General features: G+C 40.4%; 1 protein-coding gene across 1 annotated transcript in view; it reads left to right on the top strand.

Moving 5' to 3' along the window:
* The window catches only part of LOC120999212 (titin homolog), a 946,165-nt gene that overhangs the window by 896,887 nt on the left and 30,293 nt on the right, over positions 1-18,985 (top strand). Inside the window, exons 91-93 of the mRNA XM_040430085.1 lie at positions 1,165-1,230; positions 10,351-10,416; positions 12,087-12,152. Coding sequence (XP_040286019.1) covers positions 1,165-1,230; positions 10,351-10,416; positions 12,087-12,152 — 198 coding nt within the window. The remainder of the gene's footprint in view (positions 1-1,164; positions 1,231-10,350; positions 10,417-12,086; positions 12,153-18,985) is intronic.

Raw genomic sequence — 18,985 nt, 5'->3', positions numbered from 1 at the left:
GCCTGCTATGCAAGTTAGTAGTAAGTACTGTACTAAAGCCTGGATAGGAGTTGAATTAACATTGCCTATATGATTACTACAGTGAGCGGAGCCCGGTGTAGTAGAATACAGTTACTACACCAGGCCCCGCTGCCATTACAAAACAAGATGCCAGCCCCCAGTCCCTCCTCCCTCCTGCTGGTACACATGCCGGCCGTGCTGCGCGGAATCGATGTATCAGTGCCATTACAAAACAAGATGCCGACCCACAGGGACACTGTTATGGGGGGGATCTGTGGATGACAAATAGAATAAGATGCTATGTGTCATCCACAGATCCCCCCAATAGCAGTGTCATGCCATCCCCAGATGCCCCCATAATGGTGCCATCCCCAGATTCCCCCATAACAGTGCCATCCCCAGATGCCCCCATAACAGTGCCATCCCCAGATGCCCCCATAACAGTGCCATCCACAGACTCCCATAACAGTGCCATCCACAGACCCCCATAACAGTGTGTCAACCACAGACCCCCATAACAGTGCATCATCCACAGATCCCCCATAATAGTGTCATCCACAGACCACCATTTGTATAAAACCCACCAAAAGCACACCTTTTGGTTAAAAAAATTTTTTTTCTTATTTTCCTCCTCCAAAACCTAGGTGCTTCTTATGGGCCAGTGTGTCTTATAGGGCTAAAAATATGGTATATCATCATTATATCCACACATATAAAGTTTCATTAGATTCTAACAACTCCTTCTTGGTTCGCTATTTATTTATTTTTTATGTTATAAAATGCACCGAGTGAAAGTATTATTAGTTAAAGTAGTATTATTTGTTACAGTTTTATAAAGGACTTATGGGGTCATTTATCAAACTGGTGTAAAGTTGAGCTGGTTTAGTTGCCCATAGCAACCAATTACATTCCACCTTTCATTTTTGACAGCTCCTTTGGAAAATGAAAGGTGGAATCTGATTGATTGCTATGGGCAACTAATCCAGTTCTTCTTTACACCAGTTTGATAAATGAGACCATTAGTGCATTATAATAACAGCACTTACCTCAGTAGGCATAGAAGTTGAAAAATAACAATAGTAACATTAGTTGTGATAGTAAAATTATGTGTAGTAGCATTTACTTCAGTACTTAGATCACCAACTTTACTTATTTCATCCTCAGACCTTTTTCACTATTGCCAGTGTTTTTTCTATGATACTCTGAATTGGCTTAGTAAATTCAAAACAGGTAATTTATCTCCATGGAGCAGATGAATGATTATCCACAGCATTGCTTTTGATAATGGAACATGACTCATGAGTTTTCTTGCGCATGGCTGAAATTTGAAGATTCTCTGGCTTTACCATAGAAGTGTTAGTCTTTGCCAAAAAATAATAATAAAAATTAACATGTTTAGAATGACAATTGGAGAGTACGAAACTTTTGTGGCAAATTTCATATGTTTGCATGGTTAACTCAAATAATTTACAACAAAATAAAAACATATATAAATAAAATACTCCCTTGAGTGCAGGCAAAAACAATGTTAGGACTGGAAAGCCACAAGTTAGAGATCAGTGCTCTACAGAAACAGATTCCAAAGATATAACTTTTAGAGAAAAATTAATTGATTCTAAATGAATTGAATTCAAACCAAATTTTCAAAAAATTCAGGTCAGATGCAGTCAAAATTTTTGTAAAAATTTTCAAAATGGCATCAGACATTTTTCAGATCAGAAATGAGGAAAAATTAATAAGGGGGATCACATGACCCAAGGCAGTGTATGTGTGTATACACAGTGGCAATGGCAATGCTAGCATGCAAAAAAAAATTCTGACTATTGAAAAAAATACTTTGTTTATATATTTATATTTTATATATTTGTTTTTAAAGAGGCTGTTTTTTTTTTTACTACCAGCAGCCATTTATTTACCTATAGTCATATACTCTATGTTTCTGTCACTTTAAGATTACTAATGCTGATGTGGCTTTAAAGAGCTTAAAATGAGGTGCATACAGTCCTAGGAGACCCTAGAATGTCATTCACATCTTTTCAAGGCTATTGGAGCACTTTTGCTCAACCTTTAAGACCCAACTTGAATCACCCAATTGATTCAGCAAAATCGAATCTGAATCGAATTTCAAGAATTTTGTCCATACCTAGTAATTATTATCTGTAAAGTAACTCTCAAATAGCCCCTGTTTTGGATGCTAATAAAACATCTTGGACTCTGCTTTAAACTACATTCACATGACAGTCAAAATAATGACAATTAAAAACGAACATTCATTGTTTGTTTTTATAATTCCAATCCCTTCAGTGTCCTCACAGTATAGATAATGTCCCCTATAGTGCCCCCTGAACATCGCATAGTCCCCATCGTGCCCACCAGAATAAATTAGTGTCACCCCAGGATTATTAATGCCTCCATTTATGGGACCCAGTATAACAAATGCTACCATTAGTGGCTCCCAGTACTAATAATGCCCCTATTAGTGCCCCCCAGTTCTGCTTATGTAAAAAAAAAATACTTCCCTCATCCCTTTGCACAAACAGGGACAGTCTCTCCACTTCATTCAGAAGGACCTGTGCTCCCAGCATCATGACATTACCATGCGCTTCAACATGGTTCAGTCATCATGCTGGGAGTGCATGGCGATGTCATCAGGCTGAGAGCTCAGGTCCTTCTGCATCAAGTGAGGAGCAACTGTTTCTCCATGTGGTAGTGATTGAGGTGATTTGTTTATTTATTTTAACCCCTATAAGGCAATTTCCCTAGAGTACCGGTTTTAACAACTGTTAAATGCTTGCACTCCTCTTAAAAATGGCCACATTGATTTTAACGGGGTCCATCTAGCCATGAAAATATCCCAAATAGGACATGTCTGTCCTATTTTTGATGGCCACTGTTTACTAGTAGTGTTGGGCGAGCATGCTTGGCCAAACACCAGTTCGGCTCGAGCATCGCTATGCTTGGCTGAATATTGCATGTGCTCGAACGAGATGCTCGAGTCAGTGTATTTAAATCTATTTAGCCTCTACTTCTGAAAAGTTTCTGGCAGGATTTGAACTCACAACTTTCTACATTACAGCCAAGAATGTTAACCAATACACTATAGAGGTGCATAGCTAATTATGATGAAAAAAAAAAAAAACTAGTAGTAGTAGTAGTACTAGTAGTAAGTATTCCTATACAGCAGAAGTCTCATGTATATATATTTTTTTTCATTACTAGCCATGCAGCTCTATAGTGTAGTGGTTAACATTCTGGGCTGTAATGTAGATGGTTGCGAGCTCGAATACCGTCAGAAATAGAGGCAAAATTTTATTTAAACATCTATATAAGTTTTTAGCCATAATATAATTACATATATTATTATATATTTAGAATATATAATATATTATAATATATGTAAATTTATTATGGCTAAAACATCAGTAGTAGTTTCCCTCATATTATGCACTCATATACAGTACAGACCAAAAGTTTGGACACACCTTCTCATTCAAAGAGTTTTCTTTATTTTCATGACTATGAAAATTGTAGATTCACACTGAAGGCATCAAAACTATGAATTAACACATGTGGAATTATATACATAACAAACGAGTGTGAAACAACTGAAAATATGTCATATTCTAGGTTCTTCAAAGTAGCCACCTTTTGCTTTGATTACTGCTTTGCACACTCTTGGCATTCTCTTGATGAGCTTCAAGAGGTAGTCCCCTGAAATGGTTTTCACTTCATAGGTGTGCCCTGTCAGGTTTAATAAGTGGGATTTCTTGCCTTATAAATGGGGTTGGGACCATCAGTTGCGTTGAGGAGAAGTCAGGTGGATACACAGCTGATAGTCCTACTGAATAGACTGTTAGAATTTGTATTATGGCAAGAAAAAAGCAGCTAAGTAAAGAAAAACGAGTGGCCATCATTACTTTAAGAAATGAAGGTCAGTCAGTCAGCTGAAAAATTGGGAAAACTTTGAAAGTAAGGGCTATTTGACCATGAAGGAGAGTGATGGGGTGCTGCGCCAGATGACCTGGCCTCCACAGTCAACGGACCTGAACCCAATCAAGATGGTTTGGGGTGAGCTGGACCGCAGAGTGAAGGCAAAAGGGCCAACAAGTGCTAAGCATCTCTGGGAACTCCTTCAAGACTGTTGGAAGACCATTTCAGGGGACTACCTCTTGAAGCTCATCAAGAGAATGCCAAGAGTGTGCAAAGCAATAATCAAAGCAAAAGGTGGCTACTTTGAAGAACCTAGAATATGACATATTTCAGTTGTTTCACACTTGTTTGTTATGTATATAATTCCACATGTGTTAATTCATAGTTTTGATGCCTTCATAGTCGTGAAAATAAAGAAAACTCTTTGAATGAGAAGGTGTGTCCAAACTTTTGGTCTGTACTGTATATCAGAAGTATGATTATATATATACAGTGAGGAACAGAAGAATTTGAACACCCCGCGATTTTGCAAGTTCTCCCACTTAGAAATCATGGAGGGGTCTGAAATTCACATTGTAGGTGCATTCCCACTCTGAGAGACAGAATTTAATTTGTTTTGCACTGCTGAACATAAGTATTTGAACATCTGAGAAAATCTGTGATATTATTTGGTACAGAAGCCTTTGTTTGCAATTACAGAGGTCAAACTTTACTGTAATTCTTGACCAGGTTTACACACACTGCAACCGGGATTTTGGCCCACTCCTCCACACAGATCTCCTATAGATCTATGAGGTTTTAGGGCTGTCCGAGCAACACTGAGTTTCAGCTGCCTCCAAAGATGTTCTATTAGATTTAGGTCTGGAGACTGGCTAGGCCATTCCAGAACCTTGATATGCTTCTTACCGAGCCACTCCTTGGTTATCCTGGCTGTGTGCTTCGGGTCGTTGTCATGTTGGAAGACCAAGCCACGACCCATCTTCAATGCTCTAAGTGAGGGAAGGAGGTTGTTGCTCAAAATCTCACAATAAATGGCCCTATTCATCCTCTCCTTAATACAGTGCAGTCGTCCTGTCCCCTTCGCAGAAAAGCACCCCCAAAGCATGATGTTAGCACCGCCATGCTTCACAGTAGGGATGGTGTTCTTGGGATGAAACTCATCATTCTTTTACCTCCAAACACGACGAGTGAAGTTTAGACCAAAAAGTTCTACTTTGGTCTCTTCTGACTACATGACTTTCTCCAATGCCTCCTCTGGATCATCCAGATGGTCATTGGCAAACCTCAGACGGGCCTGGACATGTGATGACTTGAGCATGGGGAACCTTCCGTGCCATGCATGATTAGAAACCATGACAGCGTAGTGTTCTACCGACAGTGACCTGTGGCTTAGTGAAACTGTGGTCTCAGCTCTCTTCATGTCATTGACCAGCTCCTCCCTTGTACTTATGGGCTGATTCCTCACCTTTCTTATCATCAGTGATACCCCTTGAGGTGAGATCTTGCATGGAGCCCCAGTCCGAGGGAGACTGATAGTCGTCTCTAGCCTCTTTCATTTTCTAACAATTGCTCCAACAGTTGATCTATTTTCACCAAGCTGCTTGGCAATTGCCACGTAGCCCTTTCCAGCCTTGGAATTTTGTCTCTAGTGTCTTTTGACAGCTCTTTGGTCTTGCCTATGGTAGTAGTTGGCGTCTGACTGACTGTGGAGTGGACAGGTGTCTTTAAAGAGCTCAGACAGGTGCTACTAAGTTAGATTAATGAGTGGAGTAGAGGTGGACTTTTTAAAGGCACAGTAACAGGTCTTTGAGAGCCAGAATTCTTGCTGTTTCTCAGGTGGTCAAATACTTATGTTCAGCAGTGCAAGACAATAAATTCTTTAAAAATCATATAATTAAATTCTGTCTCTCAGAGTGTCAATGCACCTACAATGTGAGTTTCATACCCCTCCATGATTTCTAAGTGGGAGAACTTGCAAAATCGCAGGCTGTTCAAATACTTCTGCTCCTCACTGTATATACTGTATATAATCATACTTTTGATATATATGAGTGCATAATATGTGGGAAACTACTACTGATGTTTTAGCCATAATATATTTACATATATTATAGTATATTTTCTAAATATATATATATATATATATATATATATATATGATTAAATTAAATTTAACCTCTATTTCTAAAGGGATTCAAACTCACAACCTTCTAAATTACAGCCCAGAATGTTAACCACTACACTATAAAGCTGCATGGCCAGCTACTTCAGTAAAAAAATAAAAAAATAAATGAGACTTCTGCTGTATAGGAATACTTAAGACTAGTAAGACTTTTTATTTATTTTTTATTTTTTTTGTTTATGTAATTGGTCATGCAGCTTTATAGTGTAGTGGTTAACATTCTTGGCTGTAATGTAGAAGGTTGTGAGTTCGAATCCCACCAGAACTTTTTCAGAAATAGAGGCTAAGTTAGATTTAAATACACTGGGTGTCCCCAAGCACTGACTCCATATATCAGGGATGGCCAACCTGAGGCTCTCCAGCTGTTGCAAAACTACAACTCCCAGCATGCCCAGACTGCCTAAAACTATTAGCCTACAGCAGGGCATGGTGGGAGTCATAGTTTTACAACAGCTGGAGAGCCGTAGGTTAGCCATGCCTGCCATATATAGACATAGCTATATATGGCGTCAGAGCAGGGACTCTTAAGGCTACTTTCACACTAGCGTTTTTTGCTGATCCGTCATTGATCTGCAAAAACGCTTCTGTTACAATAATACAACCGCATGAATCCGTCATGAACGGATCCGGTTGTGTTATGTCTTCTATAGCCATGATGGATGGGGGACAGATCCATTTTTTAATGTGTCAGATTGTGTCAGAGAAAGCGGATCTGTCCCCATTGACTTACATTGTGTGCCAGGATGGATCGGTTTGGCTCTGCTTTGTCAGGCGGACAGCAAAATGCTGCAGTCAACGTTTTGGTGTCCGCCTCCAGAGCAGAATGGTGACTGAACGGAGGCAAACTGATGCATTCTGAGCAGATCGTTTTCCATTCAGAATGCATTAGGGCAAAACAGATCCGTTTTGGACTGCTTTTGAGAGCCCTGAACGGATCTCACTAATGGAAAGCCAAAACGCTAGTGTGAAAGTTGCCTAAGTTGACACCCTCCCCTCTTCAAAGCAAAAGGTGCCTGGTTTAATGCTTGAGTTCTCCCATTGACTTCCATTGTGCTCAGGTGCTCTGTAGAGCACCTGAGCATCGGAAAGTGTTCTACTCGAGCACCAGAGCACACAAGCACTTTGGTGCTCAACCAACACTATTTACTAGCCATTAAAACAAACAGCAATGTGAATAGGCACATTGACTTCAATTGGTTTTGAAAATAGACGTATGACAGTAGTTGAAAAAAAAAAAGGCATCAAGGTTTTTTTTCCTCTCCTGAGAATATATATATATTGTAGGGGATGGAAAATGAGTTCAGAGATAAGAATTATATAATTCCAATCTGTGTCTCTTCAGCGCAGTTTTTAGATGTTCATCTATTGGTTGGAGAGAGTAGCCTTCAAACTAGCGGCTACCGTAAACCTTCAGCCACTAACTCTCTACTGCATCACAGAAGCTTTCATCCAGGCAATGTTAAAAAATCTGTACCTTATGGCCAATTTATACATTTGAAAAGAATGAACAATACTGAAGAAGGGTATAACAGACAATCAGAAGAACTGAAGAGTAGACTACTTGGTAGGGAATATATGGAAAAAGATATAGAAGCAGCCAGAAGAAAAGCAGGGTCACTCACACGGCAGAAATTGCTATATAGACAAAGAGATAGAGTCCCTAGTGAAAAATAAATATAGTCCAGCATCGGAGTTGATTAAAAAAAACATTTATAACAACTGAGATATTTTTAAAATGAAGAAGGTTTAGGAAACATAACTGATAGTAGACCCCTCATAGCATTCAAAAGGTGCCATACTATAAAAGATAAAATATTAGGAAGCAGACTTCGGGGCAAAAAGGCAGACAATTGGCTATCCACCAAAAAAACTTTGGGCAATTACAAATGTGGTAGTTGCTTTTTTTGCCAGTATACAAATCAAATGAAATACCTATCCTTTGGAGGGGTCTCTCATAGAGTGATGCACTTTATTACCTGCAAAAGCAATTATGTTGTATATTTGGTGAAGTGCCAATGTGGTGCCTTTTATATAGGGAAAACTATCTGCCCCTTATTTGAAAGATTTAGAGAGCATCTTAATTCCTTAAAAACTGGCAAAGGATGTACAAGACTTATTGAACATGTCCGCAATATGCATGGCGGCGATCCACGCTGCCTTTCCTTTGCTGGAGTAGAGCAGGTGCCGTATATGCCCCGAGGTGACGACAGGCACCGCGCGCTCCTGCAGAGGCAGGCCAAGTGGATAATAAAAGCCGATGCTTTAGATCCCCTGGGACTCAATGACAGAAACGATTTGAGTGCATTCATTTAGAACTTACCTGTTCCAGCGTGCTTGGTTTTATTCATTTTATGTTGTTTGTACTTGGGATGTTAGACAGGAAAAGTGTCTAGGTAAGGCTACTTTCACACTAGCGTCGGGGTTCCGCTTGTGAGCTCCGTTTGAAGAGTCTCACAAGCGGCCCCGAACGCATCCGTCCAGCTACCAATGCATTCTGAGTGGATGCGGATCCGCTCAGAATGCATCAGTCTGGTAGCGTTCAGCCTCCTCTCCGCTCAGCAAGCGGACACCTGAACGCTGCTTGCAGCGTTCGGGTGTCCGCCTGGCCGTGCAGAGGCAAACGGATCCGTCCAGACTTACAATGTAAGTCAATAAGGACGGATCCGTTTGAATTTGACACTATATGGCTCAATTTTCAAACGGATCCGTCCCCCATTGACTTTCAATGTAAAGTCTGGACGGATCCGTCTGAAGCTACTTTCACACTTAGAATTTTTTCTACAATATAATACAGACGGATCCGTTCTGAACGGATCCCAAGTCTGCATTATATGAGCAGATCCGTCTGGGCAGACCCCAGATGGATCCGCTCTGAACGCAAGTGTGAAAGTAGCCTAACCAGACGCAATGACTTTATATATTGCGTGGAGAGCGCAATGAAGTCAGTGGCCAGACGAAGAGCGAATTAGCGCGGAACGACTGTCGCCACGTATCTTTTCTGTGTGTACTGTCACCGTATGCTCCTTCCCTAATAATTTACTGGACGAATAAAGGATTTTGTTACCAGCACTGGTGAGTGCCGCCTTTTCTGTATTCTCCTCGCTGTATTAATATTACATCTAATTTTGGGCTGTGCACCACTTTTTGTGTTTGAAAGGGACAGGGGTTAGAGGACCCAATGCATTTAGTTGTGACACTCGGCAGTGCCGCCTGCTTTTGATTTTTTTCACTACTACCGATCATTTTAAAGGAGTTGTCTAGTTTTAATGAAAAAAGGGACAGTGGTAGTGTAGGAAATACAAAAAAATGATAAAAGCAGCATTATTCACCCATCTTATCCAGTGCTGCTGCATTTTTTCCCCATACCAGGGCTTTTTTTTTTACCTGGTACCCCTGAGGCTAGTGAATAACTGCAGTGGTCACAAAGCCTTGTGCAGAGAACTGAATAGGTGATGCTGAATCGAATACATGAGTGATGCTACTTTTTATCACTTTATGGTATTTCCTATTGTTCCCCGTAAAACCGGACAGTCAGTACAGTCTCAAAGAAATCAATGGAAATAACATTAGCAGAATTTACCATTTTAAATAGCAATTGTCCTATATGCATTTTGATTTTATAGTTTTTTTGTTTTGTTTTTGCGAATAGGCATAAAGTAAGTGTTTTAATTAGTAGCTCATTTTGTCTTAACTATATTACTCAAAATAACCAACTTATAGCAGAGTGGAAGAGAGTTTAGAAATTAACAAGCAAAATGGAGCTGGATAGGATGTAAAATTCTTGGGGCACTCTGAATCAAGCTATCCAAGGTTATGTCCACACATGCGACAAGCATTCTGGTATTTTGTTACAGCAGAGGAATAAAATACTGGAATTGTCATATCTGGCATAGCCGGACACTGCCAAGGCCTGCTGGATCCTATTCACTATAATGGGGTCTGTCGGGTTTCCAGCATGAATGCCAGGATTCTTCCAAATAAAAATTGGTCAAAAACATTTTGCTTAATGGCAGTAGTCACTACACCATAAGCGTATACATTATCTTTTCTTTAATTCTTTTTTAAGCATTCAATTACTTTTAGCCATATTATTGTCAGCATTTAGAACTTTTCTGGCTTAGCATGTGTTAAAATGCTGAACCAACTGGTTTTTAGCAGTTATGTTAGCAGTTATATTATCACAGCTTCTCCAGCTAGATAAGAGCCTGCATACAAACAAATCTGTCTCTTTCCAACAGATCTTTATCAGTATTTCCTCAATCTTGCCTATGAGGGGACTGATAGACTCACTGACTTTGGAAAAGGTAATTGGCTGTTTTATAACCGTTAATTAAAACACAAAAGAAGTCATCTTTTTCACTAAAGTATTTCTCAATTAGTCAAAATGGGCAATTTTCATTTATAACAAGTTTAAGGTAAAAAGTATATTTTCTATTTAGTTTGCTTGTATTATCTTTAATGCATACTGTTACTGGCATCTGCACTGTACTTTTCTTATGCCCTCCATGTCCCCTGTTTCTCCATCGGTTTAGTTAAAATCTTGGAGGCTTGTTGCTATAACTACAGTATGAGGGCTGAGCCCCCAACCCAAATCATGGACAGCTGTTTATGGATATAACGCATAATGCTCCTCAAGGATGCTGAGAATTTAACAAGCTGGAATGAAGTCTGGATCAGAGAATTGTAGCAAACAAATGCCCTAATACCTGGTTAATTATATTAACCCCTTTCCCGCCTGTGCCATGTAAAAATATGTCGGCGGTCAGGCATGTAAAAATGGTGCCTGCTCGCAAGCAGTGGGCACCATAGCTGCCGGGTGCCTGCTGTATGAAACAGCTAATGTCCACGACCGGAGGTATCTGACTACGGTATCTGAGCACATGAAAACTCAGAAGTGCGTTCTTCTGTGTATGCTCTGGCTCTTTTCGGTGGAGATCGGGAGATCTGGAGCATGTTCGCAACATCCCCTGTACTCCTGTGTGACAGGAGGCTGCTGCATAGTAATTTCTATAGACCTCTTGCCTGTAGTAGGACTCGATAGAAACACAGTAAAATTCACATAGACTCCAATGCTAATGCATTGGAGTCTATGAGAATATTAACCCAATGATTGCTTGTTATATTGCTTGGGTACTATAAAAAAAAAGTGTCAAAAAATTTAAAAAAAAGGTTCTTATAAGTGAAAAAAATTTACAAAATGTAAAAATTCTAATCACCCTCCTTTCCCCAAAATGAAAAAAAAAAAACATAAAAAATAAACTTAAATGATATTGACGAGTGCAAAAATGCCCATACTTTTGAAATATTAAATATTTATCCCATATGGAAAACGGTGAAATAGAAAAAAAAAATTGCCAATTAGCCATTTTTTGCTGAATTCTCCTTCCACAAATTTGATAAAAAGTGATCAAAAAGTCATGTACACTCTAATCATTAAAACGTAAAGATCACCCTGCTAAAAAATGAGCCCTCAGACAGCTCTATACACATAACTGCAAAAACTTTATAGAGGTCAGAATATGGCAACAAAAAGAAAAAAAAAATTTTTATCAAGTTATTTTTTTTGGTATAAAAAACAAACGCAAGAAAAAATATGTATGTCATACTGACCTGGAGAATGAAACTAACTGTTTTACCAAATAGGGAACCCCATAAAAACTAAACCCAAAAAACTGTTGCGGAATTCCATTTTTTTTCCAATTTCATCCCATTTTGTAATTTTTTCATAAATGGTGCCATTAGAAAGTGCATCTTGTCACGCCAAAAAATCCTCATATGGCTATGTGCATGAAAAAAGTTATGGCTTTGGGAGAGCTGGGAGTAAAAGACAAAAACCAAAAAAATGGAAAATCGGCCAGTCTTGAAAGGGATAACAAAAGTATTGAATAAGTGACAGTGTGCATTTATTAAAAATGTATTAGGAGGGGGGGGCATTTTAAACACTCCACTTAAAATATATGTTCCCTTCTCTCAGGTCTCCTTGACTACTTCCAGGATCTTTTTTATGGTGGACTTAACAAATTCAACCAATACAAAGAAGGTAATTCAGCCCTATTATATAGTAACAGCAGCCCATACAGGTGAATCTCTAGTATTTATATCCAGTCACCTGTCCTGATCTAATGTATTACAAATGGTTTGCTGTACAGTTCAGTTTAAATGCCTAGTAATACTATTTAATATCATAGTTATGGAATATGGGCATATTTGGGCACAATGGCCTAAAAGGATTTCCACAATTAGTTTTTATTAAAAATGTTTCAAATGTCTTTCTTCTGAAGCCTGCATGTATGACAATAATTAGTAAGTAGTTTGATGCTGTTCATTAACAACCTTCAGTCCTTCCTGTCTTCCCCTGAACAATCATCTAGGCTGAATTATGGTCAAATTAAAGTTAATCAATTTTAATTTGAACATAAGTAAGCTTTGGTTGACTTTGATTTATTCATAAACTAGCTAAACTAGCTTACAATATCCACAGTCATCTTCGATGAAAAAGAACAGTGGGGACACAGTGGGGACACCTGATGGACAAAACCTGTAATGGCACCATATCACAATCACATGCTACTAATAAGCTACATATACTGAGTGTACCTAGTGTTCAATCAAATGGTAAGTGCCAGAAAATACCATTAAACATCGACTTAACAGGAGAAAAAATATGAGGTAGAAAAAACACTCAGTGAGAAAGTAGCAAGCAAGATAAAGTGGGAAGAGGTACTGGCCACTAGTAGTGTCCCACTGAATGAAGCCTTTGCGATACTCAATGTAGATAATTTAACACTTTCATGACTGAATGTCAAGGTAACTTTTTGTGATTTTGTGCACGTGGTAGCTTTTTTATTTGCTTGACTACCACAATCATTTTTGCGATTTAATTTATTTGACAGTTAGTACTTTTTATTAGAAGGTTGTTTTTAGAGATTTTCTTTTACTTTTTCTAGGTTTAGTTTGGAGGAAAACCACTAATTATTTTTAAAAAGTATTTTTATATTATAGCTTTTTATTTTATAAATTTTAAAACGGACACAAAAAGGAATTATTGCAATGGGTTCCCTATTTTGTGATGATCGTTTTCATATATAACACGTATATGTTTGAGTGAACAGGGTGACTATGGTGATGGTTTTTATTAGGGACTGCATTTTTATTTAATTTTTTTTACTTATATTTTAATTTATTTTTGGCACATAATATGTCCTGCAGGAGTTCATTAAAAGACCTCTGGAGGACACTGACTTTTTTTTTCACTGTTTCCACTGTAACTGGGGCATGCACAGTAGCCCTAGTTATAGAGGAAAACAGCCCCCTGTGGCGGCATTACACACAGGCAGAGCTGATCAGGGTCTCCTTAGACCCTGGAGCTCTGCTCCTGCCCCAGACACCACCGGCGGTCACGTGACCACCAGGACTAACAAAGGAAGCAGTTCTGCCTCTTCCTGCTCTCACCCCTGCGCTCGTGCAGTGCTCTCCTCCCAGCATAGGAGTAGGCAAGAACGGTAATGAAGCACTCCTGTGTTCTCCTAAGGGTCCCTGCTATGTCCCACAGCCGGGACACGACCTGCTCCTGCTGAATTAAAGTGCTGCCTGACCATTTATATACATGCTATCTGCATGGGGCATGTGCAGATAGGACATATATAGCCAGTGGGCATTGTAGTACGTTTCCACTGATCACTACACAAACCTGCAGCGTCTACAACCTGTGCGGACTCCCCAACCTGTACAAATTAACTTATGCCCCCAAATTATTAAATATAAATTACTTGTTTTAATGTTCTTATTCTAATGAAATCCATGTGATGAAACAGTTTAAATTAAAATTAATTTCCTGCTGGATGTGCTTCTGACTGTGCTGAAAAGCAAACATAGCACAATAATGGCAGATCTTCTCCCTCTCCACAGTGTTCCTCCCCTTCCCTTTCCAAAGCACCAATAGCCATTGGCTGCTCAAGTCAGCTGGTAGCCTATGCAGGATGGGAATTTAGAGGGTCCACCGTGGACATACCATATATAGTCACTTACTCCCTAACCGTCTATCACCATCACCCTCTGTGTCCAGCAATAGCCACCACTAGAGTTGAGCAGACACCTGGATGTTCGGGTTCGATGGGTTCGGCCGAACTTCAGAAAAAAGTTCGAGTTCTGGACCCGAACTTGACCCGAACTTGACCCCGAACCCGAACCCCATTAAAGTCAATAGGGAGCCAAACTTTTGAACACTAAAATGTCTGAAAAAATGTCATGGAAAGGGCTAGAGGGCTGCAAATGTCATCAAAATGTGGTTAAGAGCATGGCAAGTTTTCTGCAAACAAATGTGGATAGGGAAATGACTTTAAATAACATAAAATACGTAAAAATAAAAAATAATAATCTTGATCTAGGAGGACCAGGTCCATATGGAGTAGGAGGTTGAGGAGGTGGTGGATGTGGCGGTGTAGGTGGAAGCGGCAGTGGAGGAGGAGGAGGTAGCCTACACTGCTCTTTTCTTTTACATTTATTTTTATTTTTTTAAATCAGGGTACACCCCAAAACATTGGGAAATATAACCTGTGATAACCCCCTCCAGTCGTGCTAAACACACGTTCAGACAATACACTGGCTGCAGGGCAGACCAGAACCTCCAAAGGGTAAAGGTCAAGCTCAGGCCATGTGCCCAATTTGGAGACTCTAAAGTTGCAGGGGCTGACCCCTGTCAGTCAGTTCGTGTAGGCGTGTGCACACTTACTGCCCCACCATGTCGCACGTTCCTGTGATGTTCACGATCCAATTTGATATCTGCTCTATCAACTTTCGATGTTCTTATATGCACTTATATGGTGATCACGGTTGGCGGGGAATCAGGGTTCCACGCCGGAGAGGGAGCATGAGAAAGAGAGACCACATCCAAGGGAGGATTCATTTTTTCAAATGTAAAATTATAGAGCGGAATTATGGGACAAATTATTAAAGCGTAAAAGTGGGACAACTTTTTAAAGTTTAAGCGTTCAATGAAAGGATGTGGCGCTCATTAATTAATAAAGAATTTATTAAATTTTATTCCCTGTCAACTATGCAGAGCAGGGGTTTCTATCCGGCAAAATTTGAAAAATGTCACCTGACAATGTAATTGACGATTTTTTTAAATTTATGTTTCTGTCACCTATGTAGAGGTCCATTTCGATATCTTCTCTATCAACTTTTGATGTTCTTTTCTGAGCCTACCATATTGATCACGGTTATCGGCGAATCAGGGTTCCACGCCGGAGAGGGAGCGTGAGAAAAAGAAACCAAATTTAAGAGAGATAAATGTATTAAAAAAAATTTGGGATCGAGCGGAAATGTGGGAAAAGCTATTGAGGCGCAAATGTGGGACAAATTACAGAAGCCCAAATGTGGGCCAAAAGAGTAAAGTGGAAATGTGGGAAAAGCTATTGAGGTGCAAATGTGGTACAACTTGTTCAAGTTTAAGCATTGAATCAAAGGAGGTGGCGCGCATCAATTAAAGAAGCATTTCAGAAATTTAATTCCCTGTCACCTATGCAGAGCAGGGGTTTATTCACGTCTAAAATTGTATAATGTCAACCCAAGAATGTAACAGAAAAATTACTGAAATTTATTCACCTGTCTACTTGGTAGAGCAGGGGTCTATGACAGAAAAAAAATTGTTTATTGTCACCCTAAAATGTAAAATAAAAATTATTGAAATTTATTAAGCTGTCAACTAGGTAGAGTTACACCCCAAAATTTGTAAATTTCACCCAAAAATGTAACAGACAATTTTTTTTTTTAACCTGTCTACTCGGTATAGCAGTAGTACATCACACCCAAAAATTGGTGAATTTCGCCAGAAAATGTAACTGACAATTTATTTATATCTTTTTACCGATCTACTAGGTATAGCAGTGGTACTTCACACCCAAAAATTGTTGAATTCAACAGAAAATAAAACTGACAATTTTTTATTTTTTTTTGTTCTACTAGGTATAGCAGTGGTACATCACACCCAAAAATTGGTGAATTTCACCAGAAAATGTAACTGACAATTTTTTTATATTTTTTTTATCGATCTACTAGGTATAGCAGTGGTACTTCACACCCAAAAATTGTTGAATTTCAACAGAAAATAAAGCTGACAATTTTTTATTTTTATTTCTTTCAGTCTAGTAAGTATAGCAGTGGTACATCACACCCAAGAAATTGTGAATTTCACTGGAAAATGTAACTGACAATTTTTTTTTTTAACCTGTCTACTACAGATGTAGCATCGCCAGCGCTCCTATTTTTCGCATATCGTTAGTTACGAAGCGCGAGTTCTCCTACTTCTCTCCAAACTGTAACTGCAATACACAACAAGGCCAGTAAATGGCAGTGTCGAACTAAAGTACATAATAACACTACACTATGCCCGATCCTCCTGTATGTGATCACTATAGCGCAGAGCAAAAATGTTGAATCTATAGGTTGCAACACAGTCTGTTCAATGTTCTTATATTCCACACAATGACCTTGGAGGTTATACCCAGTTGGTCACAATATCAATGACTTGTCTAGCGCAAGCCTGCACTGTAATTTGAGAGCAATACAGTAGGTGTAGTGATGAGATCTTTACAATTATCATATTCCCCATAGAAGTGGTAATTCAATATGGGTCGCGGACCAGCGTATTACAGTGTCCACAGTGGCGTCCCACTGTACACAAATACACTGGTCGCTATTACCCATGCCCATGTCTTCACCTTTGGATGCCGCTGATGTGTGGACTGGTTTCTGTGCAGGTATCGCTTGTCGCAGTGAACTTAGGACAGTGGAGAGCGGGTAGGGCAAAAGAGATGGGGAAATTAGTTATGGAAGTGTGGAGCGGTCAGTCTCCTCTACAACGTTTTTGCCCTGCGCGATAGTGATCACATACACAGGGAACTATTCATTCATTATTTTGTTCCGTTCAAATTTTAACATGTGAAATGGCAGTTCCATGCGCCACCTGCTGTTGACAAATGCAAATTGCACCCTGAATTTTTTTAGTATTTTCGTTACGTGCTTTGTAGCTGTATTGAAACAGGATATCGCTCTACGCTCACGCGATTCCAGTGGGAGCCCTAGCGATGCTACAACTGTAGGTATAGCAGTGGTAATTCACACCCAAAAATTGGTGAATTTCACCCAAAAATGTAACTGACAAAGTAGTGAAATGACATAAAATAAAATACGTACAAATAAAAATTTATATTTTTATTTATGAGGTGAAGTTCCATATGGAGTAGGAGTTTGAGGAGGCGGTGGACGTAGCGGTGTAGGTAAAAAGCGGTGGTGGAGGAGGACGAGGTAGCCAACACATGTTTTTGGTTTTAATTTTATTTTTTAAAATTAAAGTACACTCCAAAAGAGTGTGAAATATCCAAAATACAAGATAAAGCAATTGCGCTGCAGTATAACAATGGCTGGTTAGTGCCGGTAGACATGTCTATTCTGCACAAGGTGCGGACAAGTCCTGTGGGATCCATGCCTGGTTCATTTTAATGAACGTGAGCTTGTCCACATTGGCTGTGGACAGGCGACTGCGCTTGTATGTGATGATGCCCCCTGCCGTGCTAAACACACGTTCAGATAATACACTGGCTGCAGGGCAGGCTAGCTCCTCCAAGGCGTAAAGGGCAAGCTCAGGCCATGTGCCCAATTTGGAGACCCAGAAGTTGAAAAGGGCAGACCCGTCATTCAGTACATGTAGGCGTGTGCACACATACTGCTCCACCATGTTGGTGAAATGCTGCCTCCTGCTAAGACGTTCCATATCAGCTGGTGGTGCTAGTTGTTGTGGCGTGCTGACAAAGCTTTTCCACATTTCGGCCATGCTAACCCTGCCTTCTGAGGTGCTGGCGGTGCCCCAGCTGCATTGGCGACCTCTTCCTCTGCCTTCGCTTTGTGCTTCCACTGTGCACATGCTGTCAGGTGGGAATGCCACGAGCAGCGCGTCTACCAGTGTGCGCTTGTACTCGCACATTTTACGATCACGCTCCAGTGACGGAATTAAGGATGGTACATTGTCCTTGTAACTTGGATCCAGTAGCGTGGCCACCCAGTAATCATCACGAGTTAGAATGTGGGCAACTCGGCGGTCGTTGCGGAGACACTGCAGCATGTAATCGCTCATGTGTACCAGGCTGCCCAGAGGCAACAAAAAGCTGTCCTCTGTGTGAGGTGTATCGTCTGTGTCCTCTGTATCCCCCCAGCCACGCACCAGTGATGGCAATGAGCTGGTCTCGGTGCCACCCTGATGTGAACATGGTTCCTCCTCCTTCATCTCCTCCTCCTCCACCCCGTCATCCTCCAGAACTGTGCCCTGGCTGGACAATTGTGTACCTGGCGTTTGTGGGTGCAGGAACCCACCCTCGGAGCCACTTGGGAATGACTGGCCGGAAACCCTACGAAATGATCCTTCTTCCTGCTCCTCCTCCTGTGCCACATCCTCTTCTATCATCGCCATCAGCGTTTTTTCAAGGAGGCATAGAAGTGGGATAGTAATGCTGAGAACATGTTATCGGGACTGGCCATGTTGGTGGAGTACTCAAAACAGCGCAACAAGGAACACAGGTCTCGCATGGAGGCCCAGTTATTGGTGGTGAAGTGGTGCTGTTCCGCCGAGCGATTCACCGTGCGTGCTGCAGCTGAAACTCCACTATCGCCTGCTGCTGCTCGCACAGACTGGCCAGCATGTGCAAGGAGGAGTTCTACCTTGTGGGCACGTCGCATATGAGGCAGTGAGCGGGAAGGCCAAAGTTACGCTGCAGCGCTGACAGGCGAGCAGCAGCAGGGTGAGAACGCCGAAAGCAGCAGCTGTGACATATCGGGGTAATTTTTAAGGAATCTCTGCACCACCAAATTCAGCACATG

Source organism: Bufo bufo, chromosome 4 (genome assembly GCF_905171765.1).
Source record: "Bufo bufo chromosome 4, aBufBuf1.1, whole genome shotgun sequence".
NCBI lineage: Eukaryota > Metazoa > Chordata > Amphibia > Anura > Bufonidae > Bufo > Bufo bufo.
This window is presented reverse-complemented; position numbering and strand designations above follow the sequence as displayed.